Genomic DNA, 18,504 nt, shown 5'->3' with positions numbered 1-18,504 from the left:
CCAAAATTATCACACATGACATGCTTTCACCAAGCTAAATTTACCTATGCATTAGGGAAAAAACCTGCACGAGCTTGTGACACCAGCACTTGGGTACTTTCAGGGTGAAAAATCCCAAGATAGTAACTTCTAAATGCTTCCACCAAGAGGGGCAGGGGCTCCGCTCTCGACACTGCCTGGCAGAGCACAGGTCACATTTACAAGAAGGTTTCTGCGAACACACATTGATTTCAGAGTCCACCCAGTTTTTCCTTTTACTCCTCCGTTTAAAGACTCAGCGACATGCCAAATTACCCATCTCAGACACGAACAGCCAAGCCATTGATTAAGGAGCTACCAGCAGCTTAAGTGCAAGTATTAATTACTTATTTGCAGACTAACCTGTACAAGATAATCTCTGGGCAAAAGGGGTAGGCGAACATGCTCCATCAGTTTAGCCATGTGCTCTAAGCGAGATTCCTTCTCATAATTTATCCAAGAAATAACCGCTTCAAAGACCTACACAGATAAAGTACAATTAAATGGAGGAGAGAGAACGGGCTTGCACAGTCACCTACCCAAAATTAGAAGCATTGTGGTTTTACAACATCGAAGGAAGGAGGTGCAAGATCTCTATCAAACAGACGAAAAAGTCATGACTAGGCACAGAGCACAAGCACTACGGTAGCTAGGTCAGAAGAGGTGAGCTGACCATGCATATTAATAAGCAACAGGACAATCATATACCTCTTGGACATTAGTACTGGAAGGCAGCCAGGAAACTTAATTAGCCTGCTGACATTTGCACTGGACATTATTCATGAAATCAGCCACAACGATTACTCCTGATAACAGAGATCTCCCCTCCCAAAGGAGTCTGACCACACAGTAAGTCACTACGCTCACCATCATATTTAATCACTGCACCAGTTTCTGCCCCCTCCGCCCAAAACCCAAGAAGTCTTCGGCACAAGCTCACCGTACGCGCAAGAGAACCCCTGCCTGCAGCCGCAGAGCCTTTGCACTGCAGGCATTTCACTGCTAAAAATACTCTGATACTCCAGCTGGGAAACAAGGGCACGCTGGACTTCTGGTCTGAACCAAAATCTAGTTTTACTCCCAGATCCAACCAGTTCAGATAAGCATCCAAAACTTTGACTCCGTGACGAACTGCTCACAAACAACCCCATGCAGCAGGAGCCACGCAGAGCCCTGTGCAATGAACAGACACAGGCAGAAGCATCCTGCGTGGGCTCCTGCATGAATATGCATGTGCTTATATAACTGTGAGCCTCACTCCTCCCAGAAGAAAGGCCTAAAAATGTCACCGGGAGTGGGAAAGGCTTCCTGAAACACCCAGCAAGGCAAGGGAGAGGGGCTGGTGCAGCCTCAGATGCTGCACAGCAGGATCCGGATCATTGCAGTGGAGTTTCCCCACAGAGTCAGAATTAAATTCTGACTCTTAACTCACATCTACAGGCAAAATTCCCGAAGTGCTCTCGCTACCCGGTTACTCGTGGGGGGCTGAGTATAGTAGCCCTCTCCCACGGCCCCCAGCCACCCGTGCTTCCCTCGGAAAGCATCGCTGGCCCTTCGCCCCAGCACACTCGGCAAGTGCCCTTGGTTTCAACTTCCCTCTGGGGTCACCAAATGGTCAGGCCAATTTGCACAGATACTTTTTTCTTTCTTTCCATCCCTCCCATCACTCCCCAAGAAACCATTTTGTTTGGTCCAAGGTCACTAATTTGACAAAATCAACCAGAACTGAGGGCACCATCTCTCGGTCCCCAATTGTTGCTGGCAAATGTATTTGCAGAAGGCACCGGCAGACGTGTCCTCCCACAAAGGAGAGGCAGAGCAGAAAGGGGTTTCTTCCTCTTAGGCTAAACTATATACTTAAAAAAAAGCAGTAAAGCACCAGCCTCATTTCCTATGCCAACAAATGCTTCTGCTGAACTGTTTGGAATTCAGGACACTGCGATGAGGATTTAAGCAACGCAACAGGGAGCCATGTAATCAAACCCCAGCAAACGCAGAGGAAAATAACTACCACAGAACCTTTAAGTATTTTAAAATGAAAATAAACAAACAAACAATCTTGCTTTGGCTACAATGGGTTTAAAGTAGAAACTGGGTTGTTGTGAGATTTTTAATTGCAAATGAGTGTGGAAGGAGCATAAAGCAAATGTTTAGCCAACAAACATGTTTTTTGTTAACCTCTTCTGCACAAATGCTGAGCTACAGAACAGGTCACAGGACTGGGACATACCCAGCTACAGACCAAGTTGACAGTGAACAAGTCTTAAAGGAAGGTAAAGCAAATGTGCACAAGGAATAAACTGCTTCCTTGGTGCTGGAGACCGCTCCTGAGTTAGGCATACACTGATGCTACCCTGCTGTGCCTACTCTGAAAATAACAGAAATTTTTAAAACATCAGTTTCTGGCACCTTCTGTTGGCTCTGATTCCTAATTTTAGGGGGGGGGGGGGGGGGGGGGGGGGGGGGGGGGGGGGGGGGGGGGAATCTTAATCCAAGACAGCAATATCTCTATTTAAAGGCCACATCTGTTTCCATTACTGCCATGCCCTCCCTCCGCACGCTGTGCCTGCTGCAGACCCCGAGCAGCTGCTGCCGCTCCCCCAGGAGACAGGTTTTTCCAGCCATGCACGACCTGCCGCCGGAGTGTGATGAAATGATGTAGCTACCCACACAGCTTTATTTAGAGCAGAGGCATGGGCTGAGCCAGTGACTGGCACCTGCCTGGCTGTAGGAGCAGTCCCGAGCTTGGGAGAAGCAGATTTCCCACTCCATGGAGTAGAAGGGTAAAAGCCTGGAATATCCCCTTTCTGCACACTACCTAAGCAAAGAGCAAGCCCAGATGTTTTCCCACTCTCTTCAGCCAAAAATCCAGTTGTTAGATACTCCCAGGAGTGAGGACCAAACTGTGCATCAGCTTCTACTGCATGTTAGTGGCATGAGATGATGAGTCGATTACTGGACTCTGTAAAATCCCCAATCCAAAAATCCCAATCCTTTTAAAAATTTCTTTCGTCACTGTTCTGAGTTGGCAAGAGCCCGTTCTCAAGGGCTGGAAGCCCCTCCATTGCACACATCGTTAGTAAATATGAATAAACGTGATTTTTTATAGTTTTTCCTTGCTTGCATACACCTTTATAATTAAAGACCCAATTAGGTCAGGTACAGAAAGCATTGATAAAACTCTCTTCAAAGTACTCAGCTATAGCAAAAAGAGCAGGCAGGGACGCAAAATAAACCTTTGCCCTAGGCCAAAAGGGCCTGTGCAACTGCAGAGGCTGGCAACAGTAAGGGGAGAGGGAGAGAAAGGAGGATAATCTTTGAACAACAGGGAAACTTTGTCACCATTTTACAACTAAAAGAGATTTCTGTGGTAGCAGACAATTTTTGTAGTCCTGATGGCCTAGGGATATAAGTATGCCAAAATTTGTGGAGATAAAGAATATATTTTATTAGGCCAACTGGTATTCGTTGGGGGGTGGCAGAGGAAGGGGAGAACACACAAGCTCTGGGGCACACGTGCCTTGAAGTATTGTAAGGGCAATACTTCCCTCCCTGGCCTTGTTACCTTCTGGCCCTGGCAGGACTCAGCTATAACACTTCCCCATGACCCAGAGATGGCAACGCTCCTGCTTACAGGCTGCAGTACATGTATGAGACACGGTAAGAACAGGAACAAGAAAGCCTCTCGTGAAATCCGGCTGTGTCAATTTAGCGCTCAGATGTTTGAAGTATTTGCCTACTTACACCATCTTGTTGCTTAAAAACAGTTATCTATCCATCACATGTGCACATGCATACACACAGATATATGCGTGTGTATGTATTTATAGATATACACACACACACACACATATATACTTTTATATATTTTTTTTTTTAATAATACGTATCTCATACATTAGCAGATAGGAAGAATAAAGGTCAGGAAAACTGCTTGTCTGTCATGAAGCTAACATAAAACAGCAGGCTATGAGTCTGTCCTCAATTTTCAACACTTCTTTGGACTCCAGCACATATTTCATGTTTATGCTCCAATCCCACTCTCTGCCTCTCTCCTGTTATTTGTAACTGTTGTTTTGAACGTGCAGCTTATGCTTACATTTCCTTTCACTGCCTTGCATTCTCAACTTTTACAATCGGCTAAAGAAATACTGGTTTTGATGTATAAAGCTCAGATGAGGGAGGGAGTACTTTGATTTCTCTGGGCACAAGGCCAATAAAAGCTTTTTAACAATACTGCACAGGACTGGAAAAATTGGTTTCTAAACTTGCACTTCCCTTTGCAGGCTGCTTGGCTCACACAAAGCGATTCTGCTGCGAGTTCACGCCATTTGTTTTTTCCCTTTTTGGCCCTGCCTGTGTGGCACCTCGCAGCACCCCGCCGAGACGCCCACGCTAGCCCCACGCCTGCGGAAACGCGCTCCTGAAGCCTCCGAGTTTGCTGGCTCAGGATCTGAATGAAGCATCGCTGCATTCGCACCTCACATGGGGCAGGTTTTCTGGCAAGCTTTACAGTCCCTATGGGCCCAAGCACCCGCGTGTCTGCAGCCCGAGGGGCTGAGCAGGATGGGTGCGCACACCTGAATGTGCAGCCTGACCAGCTCAGTACAGACCAGCAGCACCAAGCACACCCAGGTCCAGCCTCATCCCACCAAAATGCAGGCATTCAACAAGGGTCCTGAAGTTACAAGCCACACAATCCTCAAGCTCTCCTCTAGCGTCCCACAAGTGTCCATCTCCTCCCCATAGCGACAATTTGGAGGTAAGCTGCAGGACTCAAGGCACATACCTCTCCCCAGAAATCTGCTGCAGGTCGTGCAAGAAGTCCACACCAGAGAAAGGGGCTGGACCTGTTCACCAAGTACCGTAACCACTGGTCACCCTCCTTCCCAGGACTACAGACTACACAAGATGTGCTGAACATTTCAACCACAAAACATCAACCAGTGCCTTTTTTCCCCCTCTTCCACTAAAACCACTGATGACGCCAGAAAAATGTTTCCTTCCTTCTTTTTGGTTGTGGGCCTCCTTTAGTTGTTCTGTCCGACATGCAACAGAAGCCAATACTCCTCCCTGGCCTAATGCAATTCACCTTTTTTTGAGGTTTTACAGCAGGTAATAAGAGCTTTACACAACAGCATACGGGAGGTTCCTAGTTTTCCAGAGAGGGAAGGTATTCGGCTCTGGCCCCCAGGGCTTTTGGAAGTGATATGGATCTGAGAATCATTACTTCCTGCAAAGAACAACCAAGTGAAGGTCATTTTTATGTGTTTTTAGGATTCACATTATTTTTAATTTTCCTTTCCACGTGATCTCTGTTGCAAAACGGCCCCTAAAGAGCATAACATGAGAACAGTTCCTGATGTAAGATCTAGAAACATTCCAGCATTCTCACATTCACTGTTGCTATACAATTTACTGTACCTTTTCTTCAGAGGAGACTGTGAGCTTGTCACTTGATATTAAACTGCAAACCTGGTCCAGACTAAGGCTAAGAAATTCTTCTCCTAGCATCACCTCAGGAAAGTGCTGCTCTGTTCAACAAATGAAAAGGGGGAACAGAAAATTATAATGAAATCCATGCTTTAAGTCAATGGAAGGACTACACCATTCAGAGAACCGCTATTATTACAGCTCTGAGCACCTGAGACAAACAACGTGCTGCGACTGCATGGCAGAACAGAAACAGAAAATAGTCTCAGAGCAGGTTAAAGAAATTTTATGTTATTTCAAGTAACACAAGCCCCATGAGACACTTTCATAAATGACGCTAAATGGGAATGCAACTTTCTGCAAAGCCACTAAGTACCTTCCAATGGCAAATACGATTAGAAGTGGCAATTGAGAAAAGTGCTAATGCCTTTCTAAAGTAGTAAATAACCTGGCCACCTCAAGATTCAGTTCTTGCACACTTCATCAAGCTAGACAGAATCAGATCTGCTCAACACCTGGATGAGAGACTCCAGCAAGGGTCCTTGATAATTGTAGGTATTCAAAGGAAAGTCCATCTTTAACATGAATCAGCCAAACAGTCGGTTTGTGCATACACTCAGCAGCAAATAGTGAGGGATTCCAGGGCATCCAGCTGAATCTGTATCTGTGAGGGGGCACACAGAGAGATGGGCAAGGGGGATCCTCGTCCCATGCACACACATGGGATCAGCTCTCCTTCCACCTTTTACTTCTTCCCCCTAAATGTGTAAATTTAACCTTTCTCCTGCTCCAAACCCTCAACACCCATCTTCTTCAGCAGCTTTGCCCCTTTCCACTTTGGTCTGCAACTGTACAAATCTGTTTGTCTCCCTTTTTGCCTCCAAATCCCTCCATGCTGTAACTTTGGGAGCCACTGGAAAACAAAATACACATCACTGCTTATAGTCCCAAACTGGAAGAATTATGACTGATTGCAATACAGGTCCAAAAAGGATCACCAAATCTGTCAAGCTTTACATCTAGCCAAAGGGCACTAGGAAAGAATTACTTTCTAAAAAAATAATTTCTAGGTCAAAACCGTTGTTAGCCAGTTGCAGACAATTTTAGTTTTGCAAGCATTTGTTACATATGCATGCCAATTTAATCTCACCTGACATTTGCTGAGTCCCATTTATCTTTGGTTGAAATACGGAAACACGAATCTCAGACACTTTATCTGAAGCAGCTTTTTTCAAGCTCTAATCCTTTAGCTTTGAGAAGCTCAGACTCATGTATCCAAAGAGCTCCCTCCGCAGCAAGATCTGCCTCTAGTTTTCACATCTGCAAAGTGCTTTGCCTGCCAAAAAGCAGCACCACAGGGACACAAGCTGGCATAACTTCCAGAGAGGAGCTCCTTGGAGATTGCACCTGAACAACTCCTCACCAATGCTGGTGCTGCAGAGGGCACTTGGGCTTCCCCAACCACAGACCCTACTTGGTCTAATGGGGACCAAAACACCACAGCTAAGCCAAAGGCTCTGACTAAAAATAGCAGTATCTGGATAAAGTTTAATACTCTGTTACGCTGGCAATCATATATAAGATCTAATGAACTCTTCTGTCCTTAAATACTTGAGAAGCAGGAAACACTCCCCACACAGTAAGCTAGATGCACTCTGACTTCTGGATACAATCTCCTATTCATTCTGGACTGGCATCCGGCAATAGAAAGATATTTGATCTCTTGTTATTAGTTGGAAGCAAGTAAAAATATTTACTGATTTTAATAAAGTAACTTGTGCCTGCATCAAGAAGGCTCCTCCACCTACTGAAGTTATCCATTGGCCAGAACTGAGCATTTCTCAAGTAACTGAGCTCGTGCACACATGGACTCTTGAGCTTGGGGACTTCTGTCTTGGTTTAACACTGTTACATAAACAACATAGTGAAAAGAATTTTAATGGCATTTTTATTAATGGGTTCCATTAACATTACATGGGCTGTTGTACTAACTGGGACTTATGAAGGCCCATAAAACAACAAAGCAGGCTTTCTGATTGCCAAACAACCAAATAAATATACAGTGAATGCACTGCTTGTTGGGTTAAAGATTAAACAGGGCCTGGAAGCAAGGATAATGAGATATTACAAGCAAGCCTTTATACAATTAACCATTCCTTCCAGGGTACCTTTTCCTTCAGGGGATAATACAGCCAGAGCAGCTGAAAAGGTTTTACTTTTATTTGCAGGAGAATAGGGGAGGACTTGGTGGGCACATTTTTATTCCACTGAGCGTACTTATGGTCCAATTAAGGACAAAACCGTACCAAGGAAAAAGTTGCAGGACAGAGCAGGTGCTCTGGGAGACAGCAGGTGTATTTTTCCCTATACAAAGAGACAGAAAAGCAGAAAAATAAACTCAGTATAGAAAACTACCAGCTTCTCCCAAGCAGAGGTCAAGGGCAACTCTGCCAGAGGAGACTGGAAACTGCTGGGGAGTTACGAGCATGGGGCCATTTGGAACAGCTTTACATTTATGACGTAGAGCACAAATGTTGAAAGCCATCACCTGCACCTACTTATTGCAACCAAACACATCCACCCTCAAGGAAACAAGTCTATCCACCCTTGGGGCAAGTGGCCATTGCTTCACAGATCAGAGGCTCAAACTGCATGACAATTTTAGCCGAGTGTTCCCACTCCCACCCACAAGATTTAATTTTGCCCAGTGCCATTTATTCCTAGAATGCACAAATCCCCAGCATTGCCTACTGCTCTCATGGGGCAGCGTACACGGGGAGGACACCAGCACGCCAACACTGTGCTGTTGAACAGGCAGCCAAAGAGCGTACTAGGAACATACTAAGGAACTATTTTGTGGGCTGGGATCCAGAAGATCAGGGGTTTTTTACCTCCTTAGGTGTTCCCCTGCAACCAAACCACATTTCACAATTTGCAGCATCACAGAAAGTTACAAGTCTACAACCCAATAAAGCATTCCCTTCTCTGTTCTAATACTAGAAGCATGAAGAGACCAACCAGGATGTGCTGATCTTGCTCAACGTACAAGTCGCTGTACCCAGAAGCAGGTTTAAGTCAACAAACGGATGACCCTTCCCTCACCTGCGTAGGCATTTGCCTGCTGCAGCAGCTCGGTACACGCGTGCACATCGGCAAAAGCTCGGATTCCAAGGCAGTTCGTGGGATGCAGCTGGGACTGAAGAAAGTCACAGCAGTTTTTTCTAACATCCATCAATTGCAATAAACTAGCAGCTGGCAACAAAACCTGCAAAGGCAAGAAAGGGGAATTAGAGTTAGCAACAAAGAAGGTCGGATTCACAGCTTGCACAAATTAGATGCAATTCCCCTTCAGACAGGACACATCCCTGTGGGGTATGTGAAGGAAGGTTAAAGTTTTAGCACTATCAGTATGCAGAAGATCCCCATTCATGCTCCGAGAGAGGGAAACGGCTATCCCATGCTGGGCTAAAAGCAGAGCTCTTCTCCTCACGTTTTCTCCCCACAGGATCTCCAGGCAGGTAAAGAGAGGACAAAATGCAAGCAACCATGGATGCACCTGAATTTCTGGCTTTGCTGCAGACAGGTCCTGCGCAGATTTTTTTCCCCCCCGAAGAGCTTTATATTATTTATATGCATTGCCATCACATTCAAAGCCCACAGCAGCCCAGCACTCCTCAAAACCTTGAACTTTCTTATTTCCAACAAAACCATATTGGCTTGTGAGCAGGGTGCCGAAACTGCCGTGTAAGAGAGGGAGTTCACAGAATCTCAAGCAGGTTTTGGTGACAGCAAGGCTCTCGGAAAGACGGGGCCAACTATTCAAATCAACAGCCCTCATTTTCACTCGCACAAAATGCTGTGGACACTTGTGGTTCATGACTGCATCTGAAAATGAGGTGCTGCTTTGTATCTACAAAACTAAGTGCAGAAAATGGAGACAGAAGTGGATCATGAACGTGACATCTGCTGGAAAAACCACCTTTGAGGACAGTGAGCGGGGCAGGAAGTAGAAAATAAAGTTGGTCGGGATGTTATAGCCCGTGACATCAGCTACTTCCTTTCTTATGTTGTACAGCAACTGCAGATGTGTCTTATCCCAGCTCTTCCGTAGCTCTGGCTGCTTCACACATGTCCTTCCAACTGGGCATCTGTGCTCACCATCTGAGCACAGATTTCCGGAAAATTATTTCCGACTCAAAAAAAACAAGTGGCTGTTAAACAAAACAAACAGGTTAACAGCATTTACCTCCCTGGATCTCAAAGGCACGGAAGGGAAAAAGATGTCCCCTCCCTGTCCCTGCCCGCCTGCCCCCACAGTCCCGTTCCACATCAGGGCAGGACGCTCACAACCTGCCCCAGGTCTTTTCTAAGCCACTGACGCATTCCAGCTCCAGCCCAGCTGTACGGTGTCTGACTGCTGCCAAGCAGCCACTCCACCAGGCAACAATAAAAAAAAAAGAAATCAATTAACCCAGGAGCCCATTTTGGCCCAAGCCTCTTGATGCCAGGAGGAGATTAGTTTGTGGTTTTGATTAAATCAAGATAGCAATGCTCTCGCATTTTTGAAACCTAGCTGTGAACCACTTTCTATCTAGCTGAACCAGCTCCTTATATCAGCAGAAAGGCAAGCACCTGAGCTGCATAAGGGCTGTGGGTAAAGAAGTCAGACTCCCTGCAAACCATCTCTGGCCATATACCAGCCAGATCTTCCTCCATGCACCCCCCATCCATCCAGCGTGCACGCCTGCAAATCTAGGTGGGCTGCTTACCTCGAGTGTTTTGGGATATTGCCTCTAAAACAGAAGGTACTCGCTACCATCACTAATACTCACATGCTACAGCCCCCTGGACATCTTAGTACTGCTATTACAGCCTCGTGCTGGCTTGAGAGGGCAGCGCAGAAGGGAGCCTTACCCCACTGCAGTTATTGGGAAAGGGGCATTATCATATAATACTTTTCAGAAGCAGGCTATAAATAGCCCATCAGGAGATGACTGTATTTTCTCTTTCTTATTTCCCAGCTGAACGTCTCACCACTCATCTTGTTTTTACCAGGGAAGGCGAAAAGCAAGCAAAGGATATCCGCTAGCACAAAGTCTGTTTCCTTTAGAAATAACAAGAGGAAATGCCCTGCCTAAACATGCAGCAGGACCAAACTGCAACTCCATTAACGTCGAGGCAAGTTACTCACTTGGGTCTGGATTTGGCTCTTAATATTTGAATTCCAGCCACTGTGTACAATTTACAGAGAGCTGGCTTCTCTACCAAATCAGCCTCTATACCAAAACCCAATTGTCTTTTGAAACTATGTCAAAGTTATCTGCTATTACTACTGAGACTGACTTGTTTGCTAAATAAATTATGTCCAGAACCTCATCTATGGGGTGTGTATGTATATATATAGCCATAACCATCTAGTTCACCAGCTGTGCTCTGCAGACTCTGTACCAATCTCAAGTTTTACACAACATTGCCTGTGCAATTAAATACTTTTATAAACCTTTGATGTCTCTGAACTAGAAACATCTTTCAGCCAAAAGTGCTGTGTTGCTATAAGATTCATGCAATCGGCAGGGTATTAACACTGGACTTCAGAGACTGGGGTTCGTTCCCTGCTCTGACACAGCCTTCCAGGTAACCTTGGCCAAAAGTTAACCTACACCGTTCCTCCTCCACAAAACTGGGAGAGGAGCATTTCCCCAAGGCAGGGGATGTATTAAAGCTTATAAGCAGCTTTGACAATTTAGTCAAATTGGAAGCCAAATAAGAGTACTGGCTGTAATCCTCAGCAGCACATCCAGGGCCACAGCTGGGACCGCACATCTGCCCAAACAGGGAGACAGCTCCCAAGCACCCTCCCAGGGGAATCCGTGACCGGAGAAACAAGCAGATTTTGTGTTTGCAAGGCAGGTTAAATACTCAGCTTTAAATGAACAGCTCTAAACTGCACAAGTACTGGAGATAAAACTACATTACTGCAACATGGCTTTTCAGTGCAAGGAAGGCAATTAGGCTTTATCACTCCCCAACTGCTACCAGGCAGTGCAGAGGGTGAAAAATGGTGCTTCTACTTAAATGCTCCACCTGGGGTGAAATAGCTCAGGCGGAGGCATGTGTGACAGGATCAGGGAGCCACAAAACCTCTCCAAGAGCAGGCATGAGAAGGACAAGGGATACAGAGGTGAGAGAGAAAACAGGGGAGCAGCTGGCAACTTCCCTCCTGATCTACCTTCTCCAACTTCACCGCACAGAGTAGATACACTGTCCCTTGGTTAAACAGTGGGATGAAAATGTGGAGACACATCCATCAGACACAGCATAGTCCTCTGGTGCCACATCCACAAGTCTCTCCTCACCTTTGTATTAGACCAATCCAATTTAAAAGACTTTCCGTAGGCCTAGGAAGGGCACCCAACCCAACTGCTGTAACACCCCAGAGAAGTCAGCCCTGCTGTTGACCAGGGCTCTCCAGCACTCCAGGAGGATGGCAAGCAGTTTTTGCTCCAGGGAGGAAGATAGCCCTGATTTATTGCATCCCCTAAAGCTGAGCTGAAAGGCTCTCTGCCTCACCCTGGGCTTACACCTACTACAGTTGCGACTTTTGGAGTGAACAGGGGGAAGGGAGATGAACTGACCCACTTATCATCAAATCTGCATCTGCCACAGATACCCTCCTTCCTTGTTGTGAAGTCCTAAGCCCCAGGGAAAGCTGAGGAGCAGAAGCACATTTCTCAAAAGGAAATGCTACAGCTTCTAGCAAAGCTTTTTTCCTCCTTTCTCAAGCCATTTTTTATTACAATTACTACATCTGCAAAGCTGACAGTTTCAACCTCTATTTCCTCCAGACAGCTGATTTCAGATTTTGTTCTTTCTGTATGAGCCATATCTCAAACTGTGGTAGTACACAAGGACACATCACACATGTGGTAAGCTGCACCTCATTCGTAAGAATTTAATTGTGAAATCAGGTTAATCAGGACTTTTCCCAGGGAATCATTACAACCCTAATGGTTATGACTTTCTTAATTGGGAGGGTAATTCTCAGGCCGCCCACAAGTAATTAAGTGCCATCCGTAAGGATGGGTGGGACACACTGAAGAGGGACTGTATTCACTGTCTACAGCCACAGGTCCAGGTGTCTTCACAGGACCACCTAGGAGAACGAGAGGCCTGTTCCCAAATCTCCTCTTCATTCAGCTCTGCTCAAGGACACCATGTTGAATCTCTTCTCCATCGCTAGACTTTGCTCCCATCACTCTTCACTGAGCTGGCAGGTTTGATATGAGTGTTGGAAAGCAAGCAGCAATGCAGTCAGTTCAACTGCAAAATCAAGACCTAACTGAAAAATTCAAGGAACTGATATGTTAAAACAGCCAGCTATTCCGTACAGGTATGGAGCAGCAGGCCCTGTGCTCTGTTTGACATGTGCATATGGCTTCCACTGAAGCCAACCAGGGCTGCACGTGAGCATCTGTGAACTTCCCCAAGTCGCTCACTTTAGCTTTCCTCACTTTTACAGAAACGGCACAGCACAACTTTCTTCCAAATAAATTTATCAAGCTCCACCTTCAAATGAATGAGACCTTTTTGTCATGCATATGAATCTTTACAACCAACCTTGATGTGGGGTGCAACAGAAGAACAACAACAGAAGGCAGTGGGGACAGAAATCCCAGGATGGATTCTCCTGAGACAGCAACATGACTGCGATGAAGACAGAAATTCTTCCTCTGCTCCATGCCTTCCAAACAAGCGGGAAGTTAAATCCCAAATGTGTGTTCAGAGGCAAAACACTGCTCGGCACAGAAGCCTCTCTATCATCCGTCATCCCTGAGCCCTCCTACTACTGCGTCTATACTGCCTTGAAATCTCACTCTAAAAATGAAGTTCCAATGCATAAAGCAGGATTGCATTTGTCGGGGCGATTCTCACCCATGTACGCCCAATGGAGTCAGAAGAGAGTATTCGCTCCCCCATGGGCTCAGTGCTCTCCTTCACGGAGCTAGGGTGGACTGAAAATCCCCTTTACCTGCACACTTGGGACATACTGTTGAGGAGAAATTGCATGAACCCCTCCAGTAATTCACAACATAGACGATGACTGGAACTGACTGTACTGGCTTGACCCCTTGTACACACATCCTTCCTTACTTAAAAAACAACAAAAAACAAAAAACACTTTGTGCAATGAAATGACAATCGGCTACAAAAATACGTGCTTAGAAAAAGAGAGTCTCACTTCCTGAACACCATACCAGGCCTATAAAAGCAAAAAAAGACAGGTTTCTATTAGAAAAGAAACAACAAAAATACTGTAAAAAGGCGGCTTCTTGTGAAGTGCTGGGCACCACTCAGCATTCAAGCGCACTTGGGAACACTCATTCCTGCACTCCATGTTACCTTTGCTGCTCATTTTTTTCTCATTTCAATTCTGCTCTCATTTTATTTTGCCCACTGCAAGACATTGTCTTTTCATTTATTCACATGTTTTGGTAGCTTGGCTGCATCTGTTCAGTTAATGCCGTTTAGCAATCTTTTTTTCTTGTAGTTTCTACAATGAAATTACCTGGCACCTATACCCAGAAATTGCTTCTTCCAGCTGATGAGGAAGCCTGAAAAACCCTTTTAAAAATACACCCTTGCCCTGCTAGAAAATCAGAGGCATGACACGGCAATAGGAGACCTCAGGAGATACCTGCTGGGAAAAGAGAAAGTCTCACCATGCTCAAGCAAGACTGTGAAGGAACATTGCTGAAACAACGCAGACAGGCAACTACCGAGGCATCCTTCCAGCTGGATGGCTGACACAAAGCTGTGCAGCAGGAGGGTGTGACAATGCAAGGGACGAAACCTGCTCACTTCTTCCTAAGACTGACATTGCTAATCCAAACCAGAGACTGCAAGGAGCTTAATATTTTGTTGTTCATGTTGTTTGCCTTCACTGATGTGAACCTTTCCAACAAATCACAGAATATTCTTTTCCGTAAACTTTTCTTCCTGTGGCTGCAGGTGAATATTAACCTATTTATGGCATTCTGTTCAGGGGTAAAACACCCAGAGACAGGATGAAATTTCTCTTTAAACTTTCTATTGGTTTCATCACAAAATTATATTAAATTCCGTAAAACATTTTCAGCATGGACATTTTTAACACATAATAAAATTTAAACTAGTCAGTCAATCTTGCATTAGATCAGCTTCATTTCTTAGCTCCCATGAATTAATTTACCTCCAGCCTAAAGAGTTACTCACAGAGCAGTTATTTAAATAAATCCTGTAGCAAAAGGACCTGCTTTACTAGATTAGGAAAGACGACTGTGCCCAAACCTTAGTATTCACCAAACTTACTTTTTTTTTTATCTTACTGTCCGAGAGATGGAAGGCAAAATACAGACAGGGCTCTTACTTTAACTCTCTGTAACCTCTAGGCCACAGAAGGCAGGCTTTGGTTAGGTTTTACTAGAAAAAGATAGCTTTCTGGTTGCTCACAAAAGGTAACATCTGGACTTCTTCATAGACCTTCTGGGCAGGCCTATGCTGCCAACGCAGAGCAGAACTGAGCTGGCTCTCCAGCCTGCTCCAGCTCCCGCAATGCTGCTTACACCTAGGTGCAGCTGTACTCGAGCACTGAAATGGTCTCATGGGAAAACAGCCAGAGCACGCGTAGTCACTTCAAGCAAGCTTCATTCAAGGCAGACCGACTGGGGCCAGCACACCAGATGGCATCCTGAGCTCAGCACATCGCACGTGCCGAGTGGGTGCTTCTGGGCCACCTAACAACCAGCAGCATGGAAGGAAAGCATACATTTCAGAAGGCACGTGGATACAGTCTTCACATTTCCCACAGGAAAAGGGACCAGCCTGAGAGCGCGTACATGTCATTCTTCCTCCAGCAATGGAAGATCCCAGAGGTCCAAGGAACTCCACCCCAGTTCCCCACTGAAGTAATGTTGTATCTCAGCTCCTGATGACCCTGACTACACACTGTAATGAAGCGTGGGCTATGCAGCAGACAGCTAGTCCAAGCGACCCACAGTTGGGTTTGAGCCTCAGCTTCTTTGCCGTAATGGCACCTTGAAGGTCTCCTCGCCACTCGTCCTCAGCCTCACCGTAGGGCAACCAGGTTCCACACTCCTACCAACATGACAACTGCCAGGTTGAGAGCATGCCAGAAAGTCAAGTGTGTAAAACTGGAGGGCAGAAGGGGCAAGAAAAGGCACCCACAGACTTAGGTCACAAAGGATGGCACAGAGCTTAGACTGCAAAGTCGACATAGCTCAGCATTTTGTTAAAGTTCCTGCAGGAAGAGCAACAGGTCAGCAAGAACCTGCACCCTCCTGATGGACTGGAGCAGAAGAGCATGTCCCATCCACAGCAAAAACCTCATTTCAAGCAGATCCAGTCTAATTTTGCCATCTTAATTAGGTCAACAGAATGCACGCAGCAGCATCGCCCCTCTCTCTCCAGCATCACGGACACAGACTTGTTACCCTGACCAACGTCCAAGTCACAGAGAGGAAGACAGACTCAAAATTGCCACTTGTGAACAAAAATGGAAACCAACCAAAAAGCACGTCCGCACACAAGCTCCCAGCGTCCCTTCCAGAAATCAGCGGCTAAGTGCACAGCCGTTTTCTTACCACAAATACAAGCAGAGTCAAAGAAAAAGCTTTACCAGCAGCCACAGCCACGTGACACAGCAAAATGCTCTCTTCCTGAGCATCCCGCTTTATCTGTAGGCTGCCTTTCAATTACTCTTTCCACTTCTGGACAAATATTTACCTCAAAGAAATTCAAGACGGAGCGCGCACACACACACAAAAAAAAGGAAGAATGCCCTCATTTGAACAATATATTCCACTCAAAGCTCTGCCAAACAACTCAAACTACCCAGAAGAATTTAAAAACTAACAGCCAGATTCCTCTGCCATGACCTTAAAACAACGTTTGACTCACTGCTTGTTTGAGTCTATTCTGACCTTCGACAGACTGACCCACAAGTCAGCACAGCTTCTTGGAAGGCAAATGCCTGCTCTCGTTATAAGAACTCGACAAAAGCTAAATGCAACATGACTTAAGCGCAGGGAAACCAGCAAAGTGCCTCAAGACTAAACAGAGGCTGGAAGTAGCTCTTTTTAAGCTCTACCTTTTACTTTCTGCAGCCTGAAGAGATCACTCACCCCCGAAGGACCTGCGCCTTTGAGTTCCAAGCTTTTTACTTGGGTCTCCACGGGAGCTGCTGAACCAGACCTACCTGCACGTTCTCTTCCGTGACCTCGATCTCGGCAGTGTAGATGTAATCAATCAGCTTCCTCAGGGTCTGCCCATCAACGTCTTTTATCTCAATCTTCTTGGCTTTACTTTCAGACATGTCTCCTGAAATTCATTTCAAAAGGACAGTCAGAGTTTGCTTTGCAGGACCTTCCTCCCCATACATCCAGCACATCCTCCTGGTATCTGACTAAAAGACTGCCCTGACACTATCCCTGACCATCAAAGGACAACCAGCAAGATTCCCAGAAGCCTCCTAATGCCACCTAAAAAACATCTCAACATTTGAAGACACTAGTGTACAATAAAACAAGTCAATAAACGCAACAAGCTCAATTTCTTGACAGAAAAGAACCTGCCATGGTTCACTTGCACTCAAAACACATATAGGGGCTAAAAAAAAAACCCAGTATGACCCTCAACCATGTCTCAGCACAGGGACAGACTCAAAGAGACTGTGGACAAGTCTTAGGAGGGCTTTTTTAAAAAATATGTATTTTTTATATATGTATTAAAAATATTTTTAGAATTTTAAATATATATATATGAGTAGATGAGTAAGTTGCAACAGCTAAGTTAGGGTGCTCTGTGGTATACCCTACAATAAAAGCAAGGCAGCATTACCCTCTTTCTTTAGAAAGAACCTGAAACCTGCTGAGGAAAACAAGCACATATGCCAGCAGTTACATCCAGTGCGCTGCAAGCTTCTCTCCTCAATTACCCTGCTGTAACCTGTCCGCACAGTTACACCTTACTTCAAGCATCTGTGCAGAAAGCTGTATTTCTCATCTCTCACCTTCCCAACCTCACACCTCAGAGGCAAGGCAGCCTTTGGATCCAAACTGTATCCTTTCTCCAAATACATAACTTTAAAAAAAAAACAAGCACGCAGAACTAGAGCAATAATTTCCCCTATGGATATACAAGTAAAACCCATATCTGTGTAAGAGCCTATACATGAACCGGTGCTTTACGTGCACCTTCCCCATCGCTGTTGTGGCCAATGCTGTGCAGGCACCATACGCACATACCCTGTGCGTAACAGGAGCACGCCACAGGAACAAAAGCATGCTGCGAGGAGGAGGAGGAGAAAGGACTCCCCGGGGCCCTTCCAGTGTCCACGCACACGGTGACCTCACCCAGGTTTTGATCACCAAGATCTTGAGGAACCACAGAAAAGAAAGAACAAGCTCCCAAGCGGAAAGAAAACAAGTGAAAAAACAAAGCTAACCAAAGGAGAGCGTGAAGAAGCGTCAATTCTTAAACCTGGGCATGAATAGTCACTACTCTAAGAAACCTGGTGACTCAGTCAGTACCGCTGTGGGATTAAGAGGTAAAATAGTTCCTGCAGCCTATGGGAGAAGTAATTACAGCCTACATCTCCGTACAGCGTGCGACAAGATATGGCCAGGTACATTAAGCGCACAGCACAGAGTCAGATGCTAAAGGGGGTCCAAGCTTGACCAAAATGTGGATCCTGGAAATTGAACTTTGCAGGCTTCACTTATGCCAATAAGGAGGTAAATAACAGGAGTGGGGTCAGACCATAAGTATTAGAAGAGCCAACAACATCCCAAGGGAAACGTAGACTGAAATAATATTTGCCCCAAATTCAATTTTTAAAATTAAATAATAAAACGTTATTCAGAGAAGCCCAGGGATACAAACGTACAAGTACAAAGGGATAAGTGACCCACACTTGGGAGGCCTTCAAAGCAGGTAGGACTTTTTAATTGACAAAATAAATGTCATCTCCTTCACACACTTCCTCCCCCCCGAAAA

At 45.5% G+C, this 18,504-nt stretch overlaps 1 protein-coding gene across 1 annotated transcript in view; it reads right to left on the bottom strand.

Moving 5' to 3' along the window:
• Positions 1-18,504, bottom strand: part of KLHL3 (kelch like family member 3) — a 46,449-nt gene that overhangs the window by 13,229 nt on the left and 14,716 nt on the right. Inside the window, exons 4-7 of the mRNA XM_050905165.1 lie at positions 16,706-16,827; positions 8,554-8,716; positions 5,443-5,552; positions 382-498 (exon numbers count right to left, since the gene is read on the bottom strand). Of these exons, the coding sequence (XP_050761122.1) occupies positions 382-498; positions 5,443-5,552; positions 8,554-8,716; positions 16,706-16,827 (512 nt within the window). The remainder of the gene's footprint in view (positions 1-381; positions 499-5,442; positions 5,553-8,553; positions 8,717-16,705; positions 16,828-18,504) is intronic.

Source organism: Gymnogyps californianus, chromosome 14, assembly GCF_018139145.2.
Source record: "Gymnogyps californianus isolate 813 chromosome 14, ASM1813914v2, whole genome shotgun sequence".
In the NCBI taxonomy this organism is placed as follows: domain Eukaryota; kingdom Metazoa; phylum Chordata; class Aves; order Accipitriformes; family Cathartidae; genus Gymnogyps; species Gymnogyps californianus.
This window is presented reverse-complemented; position numbering and strand designations above follow the sequence as displayed.